This window comes from Miscanthus floridulus, chromosome 17, assembly GCF_019320115.1.
Source record: "Miscanthus floridulus cultivar M001 chromosome 17, ASM1932011v1, whole genome shotgun sequence".
NCBI lineage: Eukaryota > Viridiplantae > Streptophyta > Magnoliopsida > Poales > Poaceae > Miscanthus > Miscanthus floridulus.
This window is the reverse complement of record NC_089596.1, coordinates 31,710,123-31,731,708: the sequence shown is the minus strand read 5'-3', so window position 1 is coordinate 31,731,708 and position 21,586 is coordinate 31,710,123. Positions and strand designations below refer to the sequence as shown.

Sequence of the window (21,586 nt, the reverse complement as noted above, 5' to 3'; positions counted from 1 at the left end):
TCGGTGCGGAAGTGGTCTGGGGTCCCAAACTACACAGGTAACGTGATCTGCCCGAGAGGTGTAGAGCTCTGTCCTAGGAGAACACCCCAGAACTATGCCTCGTATGGCTTGAGATCCGCCTGGGTTATCTTTAGGGCCGGCAGACTGTTCTTGAACAGTATATCGATGGAGCTGCCGCCGTCAATCAGCACTCTATCGAATTGAACTTTGTTGATACAAGGATCAAGGACCAGGGGAAAACGTCCTGGTTCAGGTATTGAGGCCCATTGGTCTTTTCTGCTGAAGGAGATCTCACGGTGAGACCAAGGAGGGAGCCATGGATCGGCGATGAGGTTGTCGGTGTTGGACACGTTCAAGCAAGCGCGGGCAAGCAGCTTGTGTTCTTGCTTGGTCTCGATGGACACTTTGCCTCTAATGATGTTGTGCACATGATCGGTTGGCTTGACATACTTGTGATGGGGATCTGCGTCTTCATCGTCGTTGTCCTCGTTGCGCTGTTCCCCTGCATCGTTAGGCTTGTCGGACGTATCCGGAGCCTGTTGACGTGTGTAGATAGACTTGAGAATGCGACAGTTCTCCATGGTGTGGTTGGACTTGGGATGGAGCTGGCAGGGCCCTTTCAATGCTTTGGCGTAGTCTTCTTTGTATTTACGACGTCCGCCCCCTTTCTTGATGGTGTTGACTTCACCATCGTCTTCCCGAGCACGCTTGCCCCTATAATCGTCACGGTGGTTACGCCGCTGATTACATTGGTCGCGGTGGTCGCGGGAGTCGTTGCGCTGGTTGCGGCGGTCAAAATTGTCGTTTCGACCACGGTTGCCGCGGTAGTCGTCGCGGTGTGGGGGGTGGTCAGAGCGCGGAACCCTTGCTGCTTCTTCGATAATTATCTTTTTAGCGTCGTCGGTGTCCGCATATTTCTTAGCGGTGGCCAGGAGCGCTGTGACCGATTCAGGCCTCTTGCGAAGGAGCTTGTCCCTTAGAGCATCATGGAAGCGGAGGCCAGTGATGAAAGCCTCGATTGCCTCGCTGTCGGAGATTGATAGGACCTTGATGCGCATCTCCGAGAAACGCCGGACGTACTCGCGCAGCGGCTCATCTTTCCGATCTCGAATCCGCTGTAGATCATATTTGTTGCCGGGTTGCTCGCAAGTGGCAATGAAGTTGTCGATGAAAGCTTGCTTGAGTTCTTGCCAGGAATCGAAGTAGTTTGTCGGCAAACTGACCAGCCATTGGTGACCTGCATGACCAACATCGACTGGAAAGTAGTTAGACATGACGTGCTCGTCAGCCATGGCTGATCTGCACGTGGTTTCATAGAGCATGACCCATAATTCGGGGTTCTCCTTGCCGTCATACTTCTGAAGTTTTTCGAGCTTGAAGTTCTTGGGCCATATGACTTGGCGAAGGTGCGGAGTGAACTGCTTCAAACCCAGTGGGCCGTGGGCAGTATCATATTCCATACGGCGATAGCTTTCGTGAGACGCACGATCATTGGCTCTCTGGTTGATGCGATCGCGCAGATCACGTCCTCCGAGGTAATGGCGGAGATCGTTATTGCCATCGCGGCGATCTCGGTTGCCATCTAGATTAGCCCTGCGACCGTGGTTATCGCGGCGATTATCACGGTAGTCTTGGCGGTTGTCATCCCGGACATTGCGGCGGTTGTCCTCCCGACGGCGGTTGTCATCTCGACCACCATCATGGCCACCATTGCCACCTTGACGGTTGTCTGATGGGTCGTTGTTGCACGAGCCACGTTGGTTGGGTGGCTATGAGCGACTTGAGTACTGGCAGCTTGACTCGACTGAGACAGATGGAGCCCGGGCTTGATTTACAATCTCTGCGGTCTGGGCCATAGCGGCCATCAGATAGGCTTGTATTTCATCGTGAACTGCCTGAGTTTCTGGGGTATTGGGTGGCCATTGCATTGTCGCCATAGCAACGGCTACGTTGGCGCTTGGAGTCCTGAAGACCTGTTTGTCCCCCACCCTATCGAAGGCATTGTTGAGGTCGCGTGGCTGGACCCTTATGCGTCGTGCCTCCTCTTCTGCTTCAGCTTCGATTTGTCAATGATTAAACCGGTCAATATTGCGTGCTTCACGAGCAATCCTTTCATGTTCTGTTTCGCCGACTACTGGTGGTTCGTCATTACTGACGACATTGATCAAATCCCCTCGTCTTGGTGGGAAAGACGGGAATTGTGGGAACCCCGGGCGTGGTCTGGGATATCCAGATCGTATTTGACGCCTTCATCATCGTGATGCTAGAGCTCAGTGTGGTCGGAGGCATTAGATGCGATGCCAGACGAGGAGCTAGAGTCACCCTCTTGGACTATGTGGACGGATCCTTCTTGATAATCCTCAATCCTAATCATGTTGACAAAGTTGCGTTGTACATTATACTCATAGTTGGAGGCAGCGTTTCGCAGGCCGTAGGGTTGGGCCTGGTAGTTCTCCGTCGAGGCTTCATACTCGGAGAGCCGGAGACCCATCGTGAAGGCTGGTTGGCGACGAGCAGAGCACCCTTTAGGAGTAGATATGACCACGAGATCTATACCAAGTCGTGTAGGATGACTGGCCCGAGCTGGTCGGGTAGATCTATTGTGGGAAGCGGTTACCTGCTCATTAGGTCCACTTTGAATTGAACTTACCAGAGCTAGGGTTTCAGCAAGTTTGGTGCTGACCCGATCGATGGAGTCGAGCAGGTCGGTGTTGTCGATCTGCCTCCCTTTGTAGCGGGGAAGCGGACAACGGGTTGTCGGCGTGGCTGAAAGCGATGCGGGCGTGGTCAGAGTCAGATCCACTATGGTCGAAGCCAAACCCACCATGGTCGGAGCCAGATCTACCATGGTCGAAGCCGTATCCATCGTGGTCGGAGCCAGATCCACCGTGGTTAGAGCCAGATCCTCCGTGGTCGGAGCCGTATCCACCATGGTCGGAGCCGTAGCCGATGTAGGTGAAGCAGCGGTCGACGCAGATTGAATCCATGCCTCCTCCGTGATCGTGGCGATGAAGTCGTCGGAGCCGGTGGTCCAGGTGATCTGACTGATAGTGAACGTGAGATCGTTCGGTGTAGCCATGAAGCCAGGGATGATGACCATCTTATTCGCTTGGAGAGCAGTACGCACACCCCCTACCTGGCGCGCCACTATCGACGAAATATGGTCGGCAGTCTACCCAGGGGTATGCCCTAGGTAGTAGATTGTCGGCAGACAGATACGCAAGCTACGAACAAGACGGTGACGCAAGACAAACATGAGGTTTTATCCAGGTTCGGCCGCCAAGAAGGCATAATACCTATGTCCTGCGTATGATTGTATTGCTATATGTCAATGAGAGATGTTTTTTAGAGGGGTCCCCTGCCCGCCTTATATAGTCCGGGGGGCAGGGTTACAGATCTGAAAACTAATCCTAGCCAGTTACAATTGCCATAGGTGGCCGGATAAGGATTCCTATTCTAACCGACCAGGATCTTGCTTGATCGCCAAATCCGTCTTGACTCCTTGCACGGGACTCCGAACAGGTTGGCCGGGCCGCGCGTCGTCTTTTGGTGGACCGAACCCTCTGATCTGGGCCGACCCAAGCCTAGCCGTAAGGGTATAGGGGTTAATACCCCCACAGAACATGATGAACCCAAATAAATTATTTGGAGCTCATGAAAAGATTGTTGGGAACTTGGAACATAAAGATTAAGGTGAAGGAGGTAGGAATTAAATTCGAGAAAGAAGCCGGAAAATTCCTAGAGATAGATATTCGTCTCCTCTACGTATTTTAAAAAAACACATTTTGCACAAAGAAACACAAGGTGAGACCGGCATGAATCCAACAAACATGTTTCTACCTTAAGATAAATTTTAATCTAATGAAAATTTATTATTTCCTCATGTTTTCGTGAGCATAAAAATACAAAGTTAAATCATTTAGCTCTATTTCAAGAGAAGCAAATTTTAGGGTGTTACCTCTAATTTCAAAAGTTAAAAATATATTTAACAGTAGGATGAACATGTAAATTACTCAATCACGAATCTAACCCAACATGAATGGGTCAAATCGGAGTTAAAACGGAGAAACTACGCATAAAATAAGATCAATGGAAATTCGTTAAATATTTTGAAATCAATTTCATATTAAAAATAATTAAAACAGTATTGTGGACCGGGCGTCGTTTTTGGAAAAAACACAGGGGCCAAAACAGATAAATCAAGGGCATATTTGAAATACTTTCAACAGAGGGTGGACCGCGGGTTGTTTTCAAGGAAACTCAGGGGCTTTTTCACAAAAGTGCTAGCACTGGCGGGGTTGACTGGGTCGTTGTCCATGTGGGCACCACGTGGCAATGCAGGAGTGGACCAGGGTGGTGAGCTGGCCATGGACCGGCTGACGTGGGAAAGTGGACCAAGTCCACCACTGTGCCGTGGACCGAAGGGGTACGAATTAACGCGATCTAATCTTGACCGTTGATCTAGATTCAGATGGCCAGGAATAGATTAGAGAGAGAGAGTGTGAACCGGCGTGGTTGGCGGCGAACTTCGCGGCGGTGCCATGGTCGGCGGCAAGAAGCTCATCGATGAAGCTTGAAATCGGACCTAGAGATCATGAGAGAGCAAACCGGAAACACGGGGAGAACAAGGACGGAGAGGCGAACTCACCCAGGTAGTCTTCGCGGTCAGAGATGGCACAGAGGCGACGCGAGATGCGGTGGAGCGAACGGCAAGCATGCCGGCGCTACGTTACGCGGCGGCGCAGCGATTCGGCGAGGTGGCTGCGACTTCAAGGCTTGGGATGGGGAGGCACGACCGCGGGCAGCTGCTATTTATGGCGCGGAGTGGCATGGGGCGCAAGGCAAGGGAGGAGACGGCGTGGATGCGGACTTACCAGCGGTGGTGTCTGGCTCGGGCACGAGGTAGGAGAAGTGCCTGACATGTGGGCTCGGCATGTCAGCGACCGAGAGAGGGGAGGAGACGCACGGCACGGGCGCACTGCTCGGCTGGGCCGGCCTGTTGGGCTTCACGAGAGAAGAGGAGAAGATGGGCCGCGCGGGGAAACAAGGCCAAACGGACCAAATGCCAGGTAAGGAGAGGGAGGGAAAAAGAAATTCCTTTTTATTTTCTTAAACCCAATTTTCAAATCCAAAGTAAATTCAAATTTAAATCCTTTTGAAGTCTTGATCAAACCCAATCATCACAAAATAAAAATGTAGCTGCATGTATGCACCAACATGTTGCTACCTTATGATAAATTTTAAATTAATGAAAATTTTTATTTTCCTATGTTTTCATGAGCACATAAATTCCAAATTAAATCTTTTTAGCTCTATTTCCAAAAATTCAAATTTTAGGGTGTTACACTTATATATGTCTAGGTTCAAATTTAGTTTATTTACTGGAGTATTTTTTAAAGAAAGAATTGTTTTTCTTCAGGTCACTTGCATAGGAAGAGTTCAGTATGTTTACAGGCATAAATAGTATTTGGCCACCCATGTTAAAGGCAATTGAAGATAAATGGTTAAAGAGCATACAAATTAGATGATGTTGAAGAATTTAATTGAAAGGAAAGTCAATAGGCATTTTAAGTTTTTTTTTCTCTCGAAAACGCAGGAGAGCTGCATTCGTTGCATTAAGAAGAACAGGGTTGAGAATCCTTATAGGGTTTTTAAGTTACTCCCTCCATTACAAATTATAGTTCTTTTTGGTTTTGTCCTAAGTGAAACTTTCATATCTTCGATCAAGTTTATAGAAAAATGTATCAATATATCTAGAACACGTCAAATTAGCTTTATTAAATTCTCCATGAAATAGGTTTTATTGAGCATTTATTTTAACTTGTGGATGTTAATATATTTTTCAAAAACTTAGTCCTAGTTAGAGAAGTTTAACTTTGGCAAAGTCAAAGTGAACTATAATTTGGAATGGAAGGAATGAAAATTCAAGTATCTGTATTTTGTGTTTTGTTCTACATACCTGATTGCCTCTTAATACTCAAGCTATTTGGTTATGCGTACTTCCTCTGACAAATTATAGCACCAAAGTCATATAACAAAATAACCAACTAAGTATGTCTTACATAATAATAGAAGTGCAACTTTCAGCCTCTGCACTAATAAAGAAGATGTAAAGACATACATATATCTGAGCTTTATGTAATCTGAATTTACATTTATATGTACAGAATAGAAGATAATCATAAACTCCCTGGAGGGAAAATATGGTCTTTGTAAAACTTAAGCTCCTTAAGCTATACTATAACTAAACATATGCGTTTCTAAACAGTGTCACCGTTTAACTTGACTTTAGACAATATGCAACTCCAGAAGACATAATTATAGTTTACCACAATAATGCATATAGCTTGCAATGCACTTTTCTCAAACATAGTTTTTGTAAATTCATTCCGGACCTTAGTCCCAGCAGCCATCGCCACATCGAGTGCAGGCCATGTGTATACTAATGTAACCATAATCTATTGCTCCCTGAAGTTTTGTATTCCACTTGAGTAGCAAGGCAATAACACCTAGGATCTAGATCGAATTTGCGTGGCTGCACCACTCCAAGAATTTCATTTTTCCCAAAAGGACTTTGTTTTTGCCAATTGTGTTTCTTTTGTTCATTCAAATACCATGAACTTCTCTTCCCACACAGTTGTGCCTTCATGTTTCAGGCCAAAGAACTTCTGGAACAAAGTCAGCTAAGCATGTTTGTGGACCGGAAGCTAGGAAGCAATTACGACAATGCTGAATTGGAGGAGTTTGTTCAGATTGCTTTGCTCTGCACAATGTACAGACCTTGCCACCGCCCCAAAATGTCTGAAATTGTTAAGATGCAGGAAGGAGGAGATGGGGCTGCAGAAAAATGGGAGGCCGTTAAAAATATTGAGGACCCAAACCCCGGCTGTTCACCAGAATTTGTGTCAATTGGTATAAATTATGATGATGAAGACCAGCGCAATTCGATCGAGCTGCAAGCCATTAAACTCTCGAGGCCAAGGTGATCTGGCTACTGCTTGTCATTTGTGTATATATATGTAATAATCAGTTTTAGACTACCAACTTGGGAAGGCAAAGGAAGCGTAGGGATGCTTCAGGCTTTCTTTTGAGTAGCATGGCATGTCTATAATGTTTTTCCATGCATATGGCTTTTCTGAAAAGACATGTTTAACGTAAGACCTCCTTGCTGGACAAAAGTTAGTGACATAAAGCAAAGAATTGGAATATATATATGTAGATAAATAATTAACTAGCGGAATCTTCTGTTCTGCATCTGAGATTTTACTACTACTCTTAACTCTCCAGGACACAGGTGGAGAAACTCCATTACGCTAGACCCATCCTTAGATCTTTTTTACATGCAGCTTATTATTAGTTGCACATATACTTTGTAAACAAAACTTACTTTTAATGACTGCCCTTTTTTTACGATGTCAAACTAGGATCATCACTTTTTGTGGATGTGGCTAACACACGGCCATCCTCGTGAAATGTACACCTCCTCGACCCTGCCCTCCTCGCCTTCTTCCTCCGCGCGTGCCCTTCGCCCACAGCCCCGCCACGGGCATTAGGGTCTCGCTAGAGCTCCGCGCCCGTGGAGCTCCAACGAGACCCTACCGCCTACGGCGATCTTCTTCCCCTCCCCCTCCCGCATGTTGTCGCGAGCTCTAGCCATGACCTCCTTCCACGGCGAGCTCCAGCCATGGGCGCCCCCGCCCTGACCTAGCCTGGCCGCTAGGACCCTAAAACCACCCTCCCGCCGTCCCCACCACCTAGCCGATCTGCCTCCCCTTCTCTTCTAAGCCCACCGGAGTTGTGGAAGATGGGAGGGAGAGAGAGGGGGGGGGGGGGGAGAAGCCTGCCGGAACCCTAACTCCTAGATGCTTGAACGTGGGAGGAGGAGGAGGAGGAGGAGGAGGAGGAGGACACGCCTCGCAAGTGTTGAATCCGCCGCCGTCGTCGGAACCCTACCGCGTGTTCAGTCATGAAGAAGAGAGGGACGGACGCGGTAGGGAAGAAGAGAGGGAGGGCCACGTCCGAGGGAGTGGGTGGGCGTGTGGTAAGAAGCTTTTGCCTTTTTATGTGTGTCTGTCATATATATTTGACTACACACATGGCTTGCAGATTTGTGATACTAAACTAGAGATCCAATTACCGCCATCCTCACACTACTGGAATCTCGCTTTTTTCTGTGTGTGCGAAAACACACAGAAAAATGCGAATACCGTTAGAAAAATATTTTTTTGACGGTGTACCCTCAGAAAAATACCCACAGAAATATAATGACAGAAAAATCAAATTTTTCTGTGGGTTCACCATCAGAAACAATTTTTCTATGGGTCTCACACGCACAAAAAAAATTGTGTTCGTCCAGATTAAAACTAAATTTTCTGTGTGTTAATCCACACAGAAAAAGAAGTAAACGCACAGAAAAACACATGTTTTTCCAGTCGGTCTTGGTGAACTCACAGAAAAATTCATTTCGCCCAGATTAAAAAAAAATTCTGTGTAGCCAGCCTCAAAGGAAAAAAGAGTTAAACATACAAAAAAATTATTTTAAAACAGTAGCAACAACATATTAAAATATGTATTTTCCATACAGTAATTTCTGTGCATGACCAACAAGGTTTCATTCAAATAATACACAAATATGAATACTACAATGAATTCACAAATATGGATATCGAAAAAGAAACCAAACTATTTTTTCTTGTTCAACCAGTGAAAAGTTCACAAAGGAAGTGGAGGGCAAATTCACTGCACCATGGGATCAGGGTTCCCAGCAGCAAGAATATCAAGCAAAGAGTTATGGGGCTCCAGCTCGTCGTGCCACAGGGGTAGCTTGTCGCAGGATAAAAGTTCCTCTTCACGCCATCGGCATTTATCTGCAGTGCAACCAAATTGAGTTTATTTTGAACTAAAAAAAGGTTTAAGCCAAGAGAACACAAGCATAGGAAATGGCAGTAAGAGATAAGTATAGGCAAAACACAAACACAAATTGCAGGTCACTACATCTTGCAGACTGAACATAATTTTTTTACAAGGTAAACCTCAAGAAAATGAAAACTGAGCAAATAGATAGAATTCACTGAGTGGATGTGGTAAGCAAGTGAATGAATCAAGTAACAGAAGAGTAAACAGCATGGAGTCTAGCAGCATTGAGATAAGGCGCATTCCAATTGATCTTGTACCTTTGTTCTAATTCATTTTGGTACAATCATTTTTTTTGAAACTACAATCCATTTTATTAATTGACGGAAGAATGTACATCACCGCACAAGAAGTTAAATGATCAAAAGTTACGATTTTCAGTTACAGCTGATTGAGTTTCACTCCGAAAGCTATCAAAAGCATCATGCTAGATATAAGTGCCAAAACTGATGAACAGATAAAAACACAAAGACATCAAATATCAGCAAGATGCCACAAAAGACATATCAAATACCTAAAGTACCTCGGCATGAATTTTATCTGAGAACCTGTTTAATGGTTGCCTTCCTCCTATTGCCATGCACTTCGGCTTTGATTTTGGCACATTGTTGAATCCATAAGCTATAGCAACGTCCTTTGTAGAAGCCAAACAGAAATTAAACCAGTTAACAATGACAGTAAACCTACAAAAACAGTTGAAACAGCTAGATAATAGCAGATATACCTCCGACAAATCACGGGCATGCAGAATATCACTTCTTGTTGGAGGAACAGACACTGAAATGCGAGGCTCCCCCTTCAATGAGTGACTTTCAGCTTGCAGTTGCATTTTATTCAAAAGACAGACAACCTAAGTTTCAGATGCACTGTTATTAATCCAGATTGAAAACATCCTTGCTAAAACTTTCAGAAACTTGCAGGTACCTGTTTCTCGTCCTGGGAGATACCAATAGGTACCTGTTATTAATCCAGCTTTCAGAAACTTTCAGAAACTTGCAGGTAACTGTACGGACAACCCCTCCACTAGCACCATCACGGGCCATAGCAAGGGAAACTACCTGTCCGATACCAGAAAAAGGGGTACCCTAAGCAAGAACCAAAAAAAATTGCTTAGACCTTGCAAATATCAAAGCCAAAGGACAAACCACGAGGCCTCGGCCGATTCACCGATTTGCCCGAGGCTCGCACCGCAAAGGCCTCAGATGAAAAACCAACTCTCCGTCTCGCCGAGGCCCCCTCGCCCGAGGCCCTGCCCCGCAAGGCCTCGGACGGGTTACCGATTCTCCGATTCGCCTGAGGCCCCGCGCGTAAGGCCTCGGACGAAGCATCGATTCTCTGACTCGCTCGAGGCCGGCTCGGCAACAACCTCGTTGCCTCCATCTCGACCGACTTCTGTGACAAAACGTCACGTCCAACCACTCCCGCGACGTCAGCCGCACGTCGGCGCAGTACAGCGGAGTGGCCGACGGGACGGGAGACAGGACTAGGCAGGGGTTACCGGCCACTATGCTCGGCACTGTGCCCATAACCGACGCCCGTACCACACTGTGCTACCTAACTCCTGCTCCGAGAACAACACGGCGTGGGGAGTCAAGTCCAGATCACTATAGCCTCGGAATCAGTGTACAGAACCAACTGCTCCCTCCAAGCCTCAGCAATTCGCTTCAGGGTCTCGGCAGCCTCGGGATTCGAGCCCGCCGAGCCCCCTACGATGGCTCGGCCTCGGCACCAACTGAGCCTCGGCTCTTTACACCATCAACGCACAGCGACCGGCACGTCGCCCGCCATGCCCTGCGTCAAGCTATCACTGGAGCTACCACGTTGCACAGGATCGAATGTAATCAGCACGTTTCTCCAGCACATCAAGGACAGGGCCGCTCCATCGACCATACCGCCATAGTAGCAAGCTACAGGGCTTGGACATGCCACCTCCGCTTACAGGACGCTACGTAGCGAACACATGTATCACCCCGCCCCCCCCCCCCCTCTGACTATAAAAGGGAATGACCAGGGCCATTTCTAGACACGGGCACACGCACAGACGGACTGACGAACGCTCTCACACACGCGCAAGTAACACTCTGTAACACACGCTCCCCCCGCTGCCTGAGAGCAACGTCTCAAGCAGCCCACGCCGTTCCACGCAGAGACCTAGGACTAGCTCCCTCTCTCACCCTGCTTGTAAACCCCTAGTACGAGCACCTCGGTGCAAGGAATACAAGATCGCCCTCTCAGACTGGACATAGGGCATCAATCGCCTGAACCAGTATAAACCTTATGTCTCTTTGTACCACCATCCGGGATTAGGGACACGTAGTCCAAATTCACTAGTTGGTTGAGGACCCCCTGGTCCAAAACACCGATAGTTGGCGCGCCAGGTAGGGGTATACTGCGTGTTAACTTAATCATCCCAACAAGTCCCAGATGGTAGACCCCGTGCGACCTCTACGTCTCGGCACGGTGATCTGGTTTGGGAGCCTAGAGTTCATGTCCCTAGGATGTGAGTACGATCTAGTACTCCTCACGCCCAGAGCCCCACCGACCGATGACGACGTCATGCACCAGTAGCCCAGGCGTAGGCGGCGCCCGGGCCGCCGCTCTAGTCGCGCTCGCCAAGCACGACGCGAGCAGGATCACCCCGACACCGCGCAAGCTCAGGGCAATGCGCCGCGTTCCGCTGGTATCCCATGCCCAGCTGTTGGCACAAGGTCCCTGGTTGGGGACCTGTCGAGCCTGAGCCTGGACATGAGAAAGGCGCCGGTGGCACACGGCGACGCCCCATCATCAAGCTCTGCCCCGCTACGTCCTGAGGAGCCAACTCCGGTGGAGCGGGGCCCAGCGATGGCACCATCCCCGTACCCTTTCGGGTTGAGAAATGCCGCCGCCACCTTCGCTTCCGCCTATGCTTCCGCTCACATGGAGCCCTCAGGACGCCACCAACGTTTCGCCCTTGATCTCTTCGCCACAACCTCGACCCACACCCACGCTGACTCCTCGGAGGAGGATGAGGCGTGGGCCAGAGCTTACTTCTCTGGGCTTCGTGACCCTGAAGCCATGTGCCACTTCTTGGCCGCGAGCGACTACTGTTTTGGCTACTCCGACTATGACGACGAAGGCACAAGCTAAAGCCCACCATGGGAAGGACCGTACATCGTCGCCCAAGTGCTAAAGCCCGGGACCTACAAGCTGGCCAACGAGAAGGGCGAAGTCTTCACCAATGCTTGGAACATAGAACAGCTATGTCGTTTCTACCCTTAAATTTCCAAGCATTGTATACATTGTTTCTCGAAATACATTAAAGAAGCGTTCTTTAGTTCTAATTTTTCGAGAAACCCCCCATCAACAGGGGATCGACGTTACGATAATGCCATAAGGGAGACTTGGCTCTGCCTCTGCAGAACCGAGCCTCCCTCGGGGGCTAGAAGGGTGGGAACCCCCCTAAAGTCCCAAGCACCATTTTTAATCATTTTTCGAATAAATTTCTACGTCAAACTCCCTGGCATGTTCTGACAAATCGATTGTAAAAAACCTAAGGACCGAAAGTCTGTCTCAGGGCCAAAAGGCTGGCCGAGCCGCGAGAACGGCCTACGCCTTTGGGCTACGGCAACTCCCTCACCACCTTTTACACGAGGGGCAGCTCAGGCTCCGAGGAAGTTTTCTGCAAATGATATGTTCAGAGACGAAACAGAGGGCAGAGGCTCAGAAATACAATAAAATGATTAAAAAGCGTATACACAAATACTTTATAAAGGCCTCGACGGCCACAAACGTAACGGTACAATAATAATCCTAATCTGTTTACATGGCCCCTTTGGCCCAGGTCAAGGCTTAGGGTCTCCTGCGTCGGCGGTCGACGCGAGAGGAACCACCTCCTCTTTGAACAGACTGGCCAGCGCCGTGCTAGGGGCCTCAGCCGCCTCCATTAGCTTTGTGACCTCCTCATCGGCCTCCTCGTCATCTTCAGCCAAGACGTAGCCGTCGCTGATAGCCTCAAGGTCCACACTGGAGTAGTGCGAGGCGACGATGGCCAGGGCGCGCTTGACGCCCGTGTGCAGCGCTCCCTAGAGTCGCTCGCGCACTTGGCCGCTCAACGCGGTCAAGCAGCTCTTAAGGGAGCTGCCCGACTCGATCCCCTCAACCTCTAGGGCCTCGCAGACAGTACGGGCGGCGCTCTGCAGCGCGTCATGCTCTCCGATCTCAGCCTCGAGCACCGCCTGCACTGTGACAGAGGCCTCAGCTACCCGCGTGACCTCCTTCTCCAACCCTGTGCCAAAACAAGCAGGATGGGGTTAAGCGCAAAAGAAAATGAGCCAAACCGGGGCGGGGCCCTATGGGACTCACCCTCGGCTTTCTCTTTCCAACGCTGGACATCGACCAGGGAGGCCTCGGCTTTCTCCTTCTAGCCCTGAACCTCAACCCGAGAAGCCTCAGCCGCCCTGGAAGCCTCCTTCTCCAGCTCTGCATCGCACCAGGGAGTTAGGGGTCGAACACCGGAAAAACAAATAAAACAAGGGGAACAGGACTCACCCTCAGCCTTTTCCTTCTAGACCAGAGCCTCGGTCCGGGAGGCCTCGGCCACCTCAAGGGCCTCTGCCAGGGCGTCTTTCGTCAGCAGGTGCGCACCCTGCTCCATCCCTAGCTGCCCAGCGATGGCCTTAGCAGAGGCCATCGCCTCTTCAGCCCGGGACCCAAAGGCGTCCCGCTCACCAGCCACCCGGGTCAGCTCCTCCTCTAGCTCCTTGATCTGTGCCCCTAAAGGAGCGACCTACTCCTGAGCTATGGCCGCCTCGGCCTTCAAGTCGGCACAGCAAAGGCGGAGGTCCTCCACCTCCACGCTCCGCGTCGATAGAAGCTCGTTGGCATCGGTGAGCAAGCCCTTCTGCCGCTGGAGCTGGTCCCAGACGTCCCTCTCCCATTACAGGAACAATGACTTCCTGAGGGACCGGGTCTCGAGCTCCTAGATAGGCAAAATAGGGGTCATTCATTGCGAGAAAACTTGAAAAAAGACGATACCACATGAGAAAAGAAGGCGTGTACCTGGGCGACCCCGGGCAGATCATTGGCCATGATGGACAGCGCTGTCCGCAGCGACCGCTCCGCCAGATGATGGTATTGCTCGAAGGTGTCCCAATGCCCCCCCTCGGCCACGTCCTCGAGGGCGAACAGAGGCTCCCCCTCAGGGTCATCTCGGCTCCACCACAAAACGCACGGGTGATCCCATTCGCGGGGCTCGGGTTGTACCCGCACAAGGGCCGAGCCTCCCTCGCCAGAGGTCAGAGCCGGCTGCTCCACAATGCCGACCGCCTCGGTATCCGCACCTCCTTCCCCTAGGAAGTATTGTCGGAGGGGATCGAATGGACCCCCGCTTCCCGGGCGCTCTCCTACGATAGCGGCGGGCCTTGGACCAGGGGCGGTACTGAAGCTTGCCCCGCCCCCATCTCTGCATCCTAGCCCGCCGGCTCCACCAAGCCCAAACTGGCCTCCGCTGCCTCGACCTCGGTAGCTCAGGGAGCCCCGATGCCCGCCACTACAGCCTTGAAAGTCCGAGGGGGCCTCAGTCTCGCCCTCGGTGGCCTCGGCAACTAAGGGCGCCTCGGCCCCATCTGACTCACAGGCCTCGGCCCCACGGGGCGTAGGTTGCTCCTCCCCTGCTTGCCTCATGGCCGCCTCCGTAGCCTCTCCCTGGGTGATTGGCTCCTTCGGGTCAGTCCCCGCCGTCATCGCGTCGCGCTGTATGGCAGCCTGCGCCTCCACCACCCATTGAGCGGTGGAGCCCGTGCTCACCCTAAGCACCTTACGCGGCGCCAAGACAGGCACCTCCGCCTGACGCTTTCGGCTGAAGGCAGAACACACACTTGGTCAGCATATGACCATAAAGCGAGCGGGAGACGATACGAACTCCGCTGAAGAAACACTCACCTCGAGCGGGGGTGCAACCGCTTCGGCACTGTGACCCTCCTCTACAACGGCGGTGGCGGCGGCGGTGGCATGGCCTCTGTATCCGCTGGTGCTGGCCGGCCCTCGCCAGACTCCGGCACCTCCCCGGTCCTCTGTGGGGGCAGTTGCGTCACCCCCACCGCCACCTGCTCCACCTCTGTCGTCGAGCCCACCGGACTGACGGCGCACTTCCCTAATGCCCGCGCCTTGGGCGTGTCGGCTTCAGACCCGGGGCGGGCGATCGCCGGCCCCGAGGCGTCCTCTCCTCCTCCTGAAAGCGCCAGGCTACTCGCCGACGCCCCGAACGCTATCCCCTCGACGTCGGGGAGATAGTCCAGGGGTCCCCGCCCCACCTCGCTCTCATCCTCTTCACCCGAAGAGTCCGTCGACAGCGACGGAGACGCCTCCAATAGGAGACCGTCCTACCTCTGCTGTTGGTGGCGCTTCTCCAGTCCCTCGCGCTCAAGGATCTTCCTCGTGCACTTTGCCTCCTTGGCATCCTTCCGCTTCTTCTACGCCTTGGCATGCACCCGGTTCACCGCTCGCCGCTTTGCATCCTTGGGAACGGGCGGCGAGGAGGCTCGCACGTCTCTCATCCCCTGTAGGAACGGCGAACGCAAGTCAGGGAACAGGAAAACGGTGAGGAACGAGGAGGCCTCGGGGGCTACAGCGGTGCGTGACTTACTAGGGAGAGGTACCCCCACGATGGGTGCATCACGATAGGGGTTAGACCACTGCTCTTTAGCTTCCCCTCCACCGTCTCCCTCAACCGACGTAGAATCTCCTCGTCGGAGAGGGTGGCGGCAGACATCCGGATGCCCTCAATCGGCTCATCCGGTCTCATGTCGAATAGGTGCCGCCGTCGAGCCATCAGCGGTAGCACCCTCCGGCGGTGGAAGGCAACCATGACCATAGCCGCCGTGAGGCAGTGGCTCTGCAGCCTCTCCAGCCCCTCCAGGAGCGGCTGCAGCTTGGGCTGATCCTCCCTCGGGATGCCATACCTCCACTTCTTTGGACAGTCCTCCACGATCCACCCGGTGTAGGGGGGAAGTCCGCTGTCATCATTGTGGAGGTAGAACCAGCTGGTGTACCAGCGGCGATTGGTTGACGCGAGCTGGGCCGGGATGTAAATGTGCTACCGGTCTTGGCGCACCTAGAGAGTGCAGCCGCCGACCCTCATCGTCTTCCTCATACCCATCGTGCCCGTTGGCTTGGTGGTATGCCCCGCCTAGAAGATGTGGAGCCACAGCTCCCAATGGGGGGCAATGCCCAAGTACCCCTCGCAGACGGCGACAAAGATGGCCACCTGCGCGATGGAGTTGAGGTTGAAGTTGTGTAGCTCCACGCCATAGTAATGCGGGAGCGACCGCATGAATCGGTCCGCTGGCAGGCTAAGACCACGCTCATGGAAAGACACGAAGCTCACGATGTACCCATCGCATGGCCTCGGCTCCGGCTCGCCCGACGGAGCAATCCACTCCGGCCTATCGAGGTCAATGATCGGGCAGAGAAGGCCATCATCGATGAGCGACCGTAACGTCTCCATGGACACGTCGGACGATTCCCAAGGATCCGCCGGGAGGATGACAGGGCCGCCGGCCATTGCGTGGTGGAGAATGCTGCTACGACGGTAAACCTCCCTCTCTCTCTCCCCCCCCTCGCCCTTCTCCCTTCTTCTCCCTGGTGCTCTCTGATCCTAGCAAGGCGAGGTAAGGAGGGGAGGGGCAAGGCTCATTACGTATTTATGTAGGAAGGGGGAGAAACGGACGGGCGACGAAATCGGGGAAGTTTCCCTCAAATCTGATACAGTTAATCTAGATCCGATTCTACCACCCATGCACCCAACTTTCCCTTATTAATCGGATGAACAGTTATGTCCCATCCGCTGACACAGCGTCGCGTCCAACCGCAGCAGCGGCAGGCACCATTCCGCCTCCCCGAGAAAACCGCCTCAAAAGGTGTGCCTGCTGTTGTCAGCAGAGGGGAGGGGAATATCCCCCATCTGATTTCTTTTAGATGAAGGAACTGGGCACCAAGCCCGTTACGGTCTAGGGGTTCGAAGGCTGGGCCCTCGAGGGTTTCGACAGCCGCCCTAATGCAATAGAGTCAGGGACGACGATGGGCGAGCCCATACGGGGCTGAGGCCCGAGCAAGCAAAACGCTTGGGATGCCCTAAGTCATGTCCGAGACCAGCAGGGAGGTCTCCGAATGGGATCCCACTGTAGGGAGGCATCGAGCCCCCGAGGCCAATCGAACGGCCTTAGGACCCACTAGAGAAGCCCTCTAGTACTTTTGGAGTGTGTCTCTAGACTGCTAGCCGACCCCTATTGAATGGGGCACGGGCCTCCACTCGGACTTACCTAACAACAACTCACAGAAAGTGTCACCGCTCGTGCCCATCAAGGGTAGTCTGGCATATTCCACCCCTCCTTCCGAACAAATAGGATGCGCGAGGGTCGTACAAAAAGCTAGGGGAAATCCTGACGGCCCTCTCGCTCCGTGCAGAGGCTAGGGGGTTCTTCCTACAACCTTGCCGAGACCCAGCGACCTAGGCTCGCACACAAGGGGGCTCGGTAAACAAACCCCTCCTTCCGAACGAAAAGAATGCGTGAGGGTCGCACAAAAAGGCAGGGGAACTCCTGACAGCCCTCTCGCTCCGTGTAGAGGCTAGGGGGCTCTTCCTGCAACCTTGCCGAGACCTAGTGACCTAGGTTCACACTCGAGGGCTCGGCAAACAACCCCTCCTTCCGAACGAAAAGGATGCATGAGGGTCGCACAAAAAGCTAGGAGGACTCCTGATCGCCCTCCCGCTCTGTGTAGAGGCTCGGGGGCTCCTCCTACAACCAAGTCGAAGACGAGCAACCCGAACTAGCAAGGAAAACACAATAAAAGGCATCGAGCCTGTTATGGTCCAGGGGTACGAAGGCTGGCCCCCCGAGGGTTTCGACAGCCGCCCCAAGGCAACAAAGTCAGGGATGACTATGGGCGAGCCTGTACGGGGCCGAGGCCCAAGCAAGCGAAACACTTGGGATGCCCTAAGTCGTGTCCGAGATCGGCAGGGAGGTCTCCGAATGGGATCCCACCGTAGGGAGGCATCGAGCCCCCAGGGTCAATCGAACGGCCCTGGGATCCACTAGAGAAGCCCTCTGGTACTTTTGGAGTGCGTCTTTGGACCGCTAGCCAACCCTTATCGAACGGGGCACGGGCCTCCACTCAGATTTACCCGATAACAGCTCACCGGAAGTGTCACCGCTTGCGCCCACCGAGGGTAGCCTAGCATATTCCACCCCTCCTTCCGAACGAAAAGGATGCGCTAGGGTCGCACAAAAAGCCAGGGGAACTCCTGATCGCCCTCTCACACCATGCAGAGGCTCGGGGGCTCTTCCTGCAACCTTGCCGAGACCCAGCGACCCAGGCTCGCACCCGAGGCTCGGCAAACAACCCTCCTTCTAAACGAAAAGGATGCGCGAGGGTCACACAAAAAGCCAGGGGAACTCCTGATCGCCCTCTCGCACTGTGTAGAGGCTCAGGGGCTCTTCCTACAACCTTGCCGAGACCCAACGACCTAGGCTCGCACCTGAGGGCTCGGCAAACAAACCCCTCCTTCCGAACGAAAAGGATGCACGAGGGTCACACAAAAAGTCAGGGGAACTCCTGATCGCCCTCTCGCTCCATGCAAGAGGCTCGGGGGCTCTTCCTGTAACCTTGCCGAGACCCAGCGACCCAGGCTTGCACTCGAGGGGGCTCGGCAAACGCAATAAACTCCTCACTCAAACAGGAAAAAAGCCCATGGAGGAGTAAATCCACTCATCTAGGGCCTCGAGGGCTACACCTGGCAGGTGCGCTCGCGCGCACCCACCGGAACCTCGAATACAAAACATAATCCCGACGGGAGCTGCTACAAGCCAAGTCTCGACAAACCCTCAGGGAGAGTGCTCGCACTCCCCTCGAGGCTCGGGGGCTACTGTCGGATACCAGAAAAAGGGGTACCCTAAGCAAGAACCGAAAAAATTGCTTAGACCTTGCAAATATCAAAGCCAAAGGACAAACCACAAGGCCTCGGCCAATTCACCGATTCACCCGAGGCCCGCACCACAAAGGCCTCAGACGAAAAACTAACTCTCCGCCTCGCCGAGGCCCCCTCGCTCGAGGCCCTGCCCCGCAAGGCCTCGGACGGGTTACCGATTCTCTAATTCGCCCGAGGCCCCGCGCGTAAGGCCTCGGATGAAGCATCGATTCTCCGACTCGCTTGAGGCCGGCTCGGCAACAACCTCGTCGCCTCCAACCACTCCCGCGACGTCAGCCGCACGTCGGCATAGTATAGCGGAGTGGCCAACGGGACGGGAGACAGGACTAGGCAGGGGTTACCGGCCACTGTGCTCAGCACTGTGCCCATAACCGACGCCCGTACCACACTGTGCTACCTAACTCCTGCTCCGAGAACAACACGGCGTGGGGAGTCAAGTCCATGTCACTATAGCCTCGGAATCAGTGTACAGAACCAACTGCTCCCTCCAAGCCTCGGCAATTCGCTTCAGGGTCTTAGTAGCCTCGGGATTCGAGCCCGCACGAGCCCCCTACGATGGCTCGGCCTCGACACCAACTTAGCCTTGGCACTTTACACCGTCAACGCACAGCGACCGGCACGTCGCCCGCCATGCCCTGCGTCAAGCTATCACTGGAGCTACCACATCGCACAGGATTGAATGTAATCGGCACGTTGCTCCAGCACATCAAGGACAGGGCCGCTCCATCGACCATACTGCAACAGTAGCAAGCTATAGGGCTCGGACATGCCACCTCCGCTTACAGGATGCTACGTAGCGAACACATGTATCACCCCCCCTGACTATAAAAGGGAATGACCGGGGCCATTTCTAGACATGGGCACACGCACAGACGGACTGACGAACGCTCTCACACACGTGCAAGTAACACTCTGTAACACACGCTCCCCCCGCTACCTGAGAGCAACGTCTCAAGCAGCCCACGCTGTTCCACGCAGAGACCTGGGACTAGCTCCCTCTCTCGTCCTGCTTGTAAACCCCTACTACGAGCACCTCGGTGCAAGGAATACAAGATCGCCCTCTCAGACTGGATGTAGGGCATCAATCGCCTGAACCAGTATAAACCTTGTGTCTCTTTATACCACCATCCGGGATTAGGGGCACGCAGTTCAAATTCACTAGTTGGTTGAGGACCCCCCGGTCCGAAACACCGACACTACCTTCACCACAAATTTCTGTATATATGAACAATAGAAACATATTAGGAACATTGAGGCTAGTTGTACTCTATTTGCTTTACACAATTATAATAACCTTCAGTCATACTACTACACTAGAGAGTATCTCAATTCTAGGATCTAAGTAAGAAGGAACTTGGCGACATACCTCTGCCTCTTCCTGGCTCATTCCCTCTTTCCATTCATGATCAAGAAGGGCGTAAAGGTAACTAGAACCTGAACCTGCAATTCAGAGATAACATAACAAGTGTTAGAAACAATATTTCTCAAGCAAAGCAAGTTTTTTTCATAACAAGATGTAGAGTATGAACACTCAGAGATCATGTGCAACTCAAATAGTAAGTGATTTAATTACTAGATCACTAGCCATAGCACAAAAGGTATGTCACAGCAAAGAGAATAATGGAAGTAGCATTGAAATACTGACTTGGAAGAAGGGAACAAGATTTGGTGGAGGAAATAACGTACATAGTCCGAAATGACTTGTGTATCAGATTCTTGGGATGGCTGTAATGCTGTGCCTGCTGAGAACTCACAAGCTACTGCTCAATGGAAAGAGACAACTGATTCTGGTAACAAGGACTGGCGTTAGAAATCATTGTTGAAAAAGATGATGCTATAAGTAATGGTGATGCTTGGAGGACTTCTGGGGATTGGTAGATCTTGCCTTGTTTAGGATCAGTGTCTATTCTAGTTTGATTGGGTTAATTAGATATTCTGAGGTGTTGTATAATACTTAAGTTGGAGAGCAAAATATTCTGAAAGGCAACTCATGGGAAAATGGCACAACAATGAACTCAAGTTGGGAACAAAATGCTAGTGCTGCGAATGATTCTGGGGTAATCTGGCTGCAACACCAGTGGGCAATTCAGATGCTAAGCAATCAGATTCTTGGGATGGCTGGAATGTTGTGCCTGCTGAGAACTCACAAGGTACTGCTCAATGGAAAGAGACAACGGTTTGAACTAACAATAGAGGAGAAGAACATTCTTCTAGAAGTTGAACTCATAATATTCCATGTGAGAAGTTGAGTAATCTTGAGTGGTTTGTCACATGAATGCAATAACAGAAAGCTAACATGGTAGAATAGGCAAGTTTTCTTATATGAGAAAGATGTCTAAAAAAATCTGTTGACCAAAATAGATGCAGGTACAGTTCAGTAACGGTCTTGTGACAATGGAAATGACTACACATACATAGCATTTTAGTACAACAGAGAATTAAGTAATGTGAAACGCTAACCCAAGATAGATTGAGAAATAACTGTTACTAGACAATAATTGTCGAAGGGAGAACAAAGGGGTGGGTGCATACCTGGTGAGAAATAAATCCCAGCTCCTCTATATCACTGCAAAGCGTCAAAAGATTAGAGTTTTACCTTATTGGCAAGGATCCCAGTATCACACCACTGCAGTTGAGCGCAGCAGTAGCACTTTCAGCCTGGAAATTAAGAAACAAATGGATCTTATTGAGATGGGGGTTTATTTCTTC

General features: G+C 51.7%; 1 protein-coding gene and 1 pseudogene across 1 annotated transcript; one reads left to right on the top strand and one right to left on the bottom strand.

The window, feature by feature from the left end:
* The window catches only part of LOC136515499 (protein NSP-INTERACTING KINASE 3-like), a 108,964-nt pseudogene extending 101,978 nt beyond the window's left edge, over positions 1 to 6,986 (top strand).
* Positions 6,987 to 9,453: 2,467 nt separating this feature from the next.
* On the bottom strand, positions 9,454 to 20,565 carry LOC136515498 (proteasome subunit beta type-6-like). The gene is made up of 6 exons (XM_066509069.1): positions 20,523 to 20,565; positions 20,244 to 20,317; positions 20,078 to 20,092; positions 9,838 to 9,971; positions 9,638 to 9,763; positions 9,454 to 9,547 (listed from the first exon to the last, which is right to left on the bottom strand). The coding sequence occupies exons 1-5, from the start codon at positions 20,563 to 20,565 to the stop codon at positions 9,748 to 9,750; spliced, it is 282 nt and encodes a 93-aa protein (XP_066365166.1). The 3' UTR covers positions 9,454 to 9,547; positions 9,638 to 9,747.
* Positions 20,566 to 21,586: the final 1,021 nt, after the last annotated feature.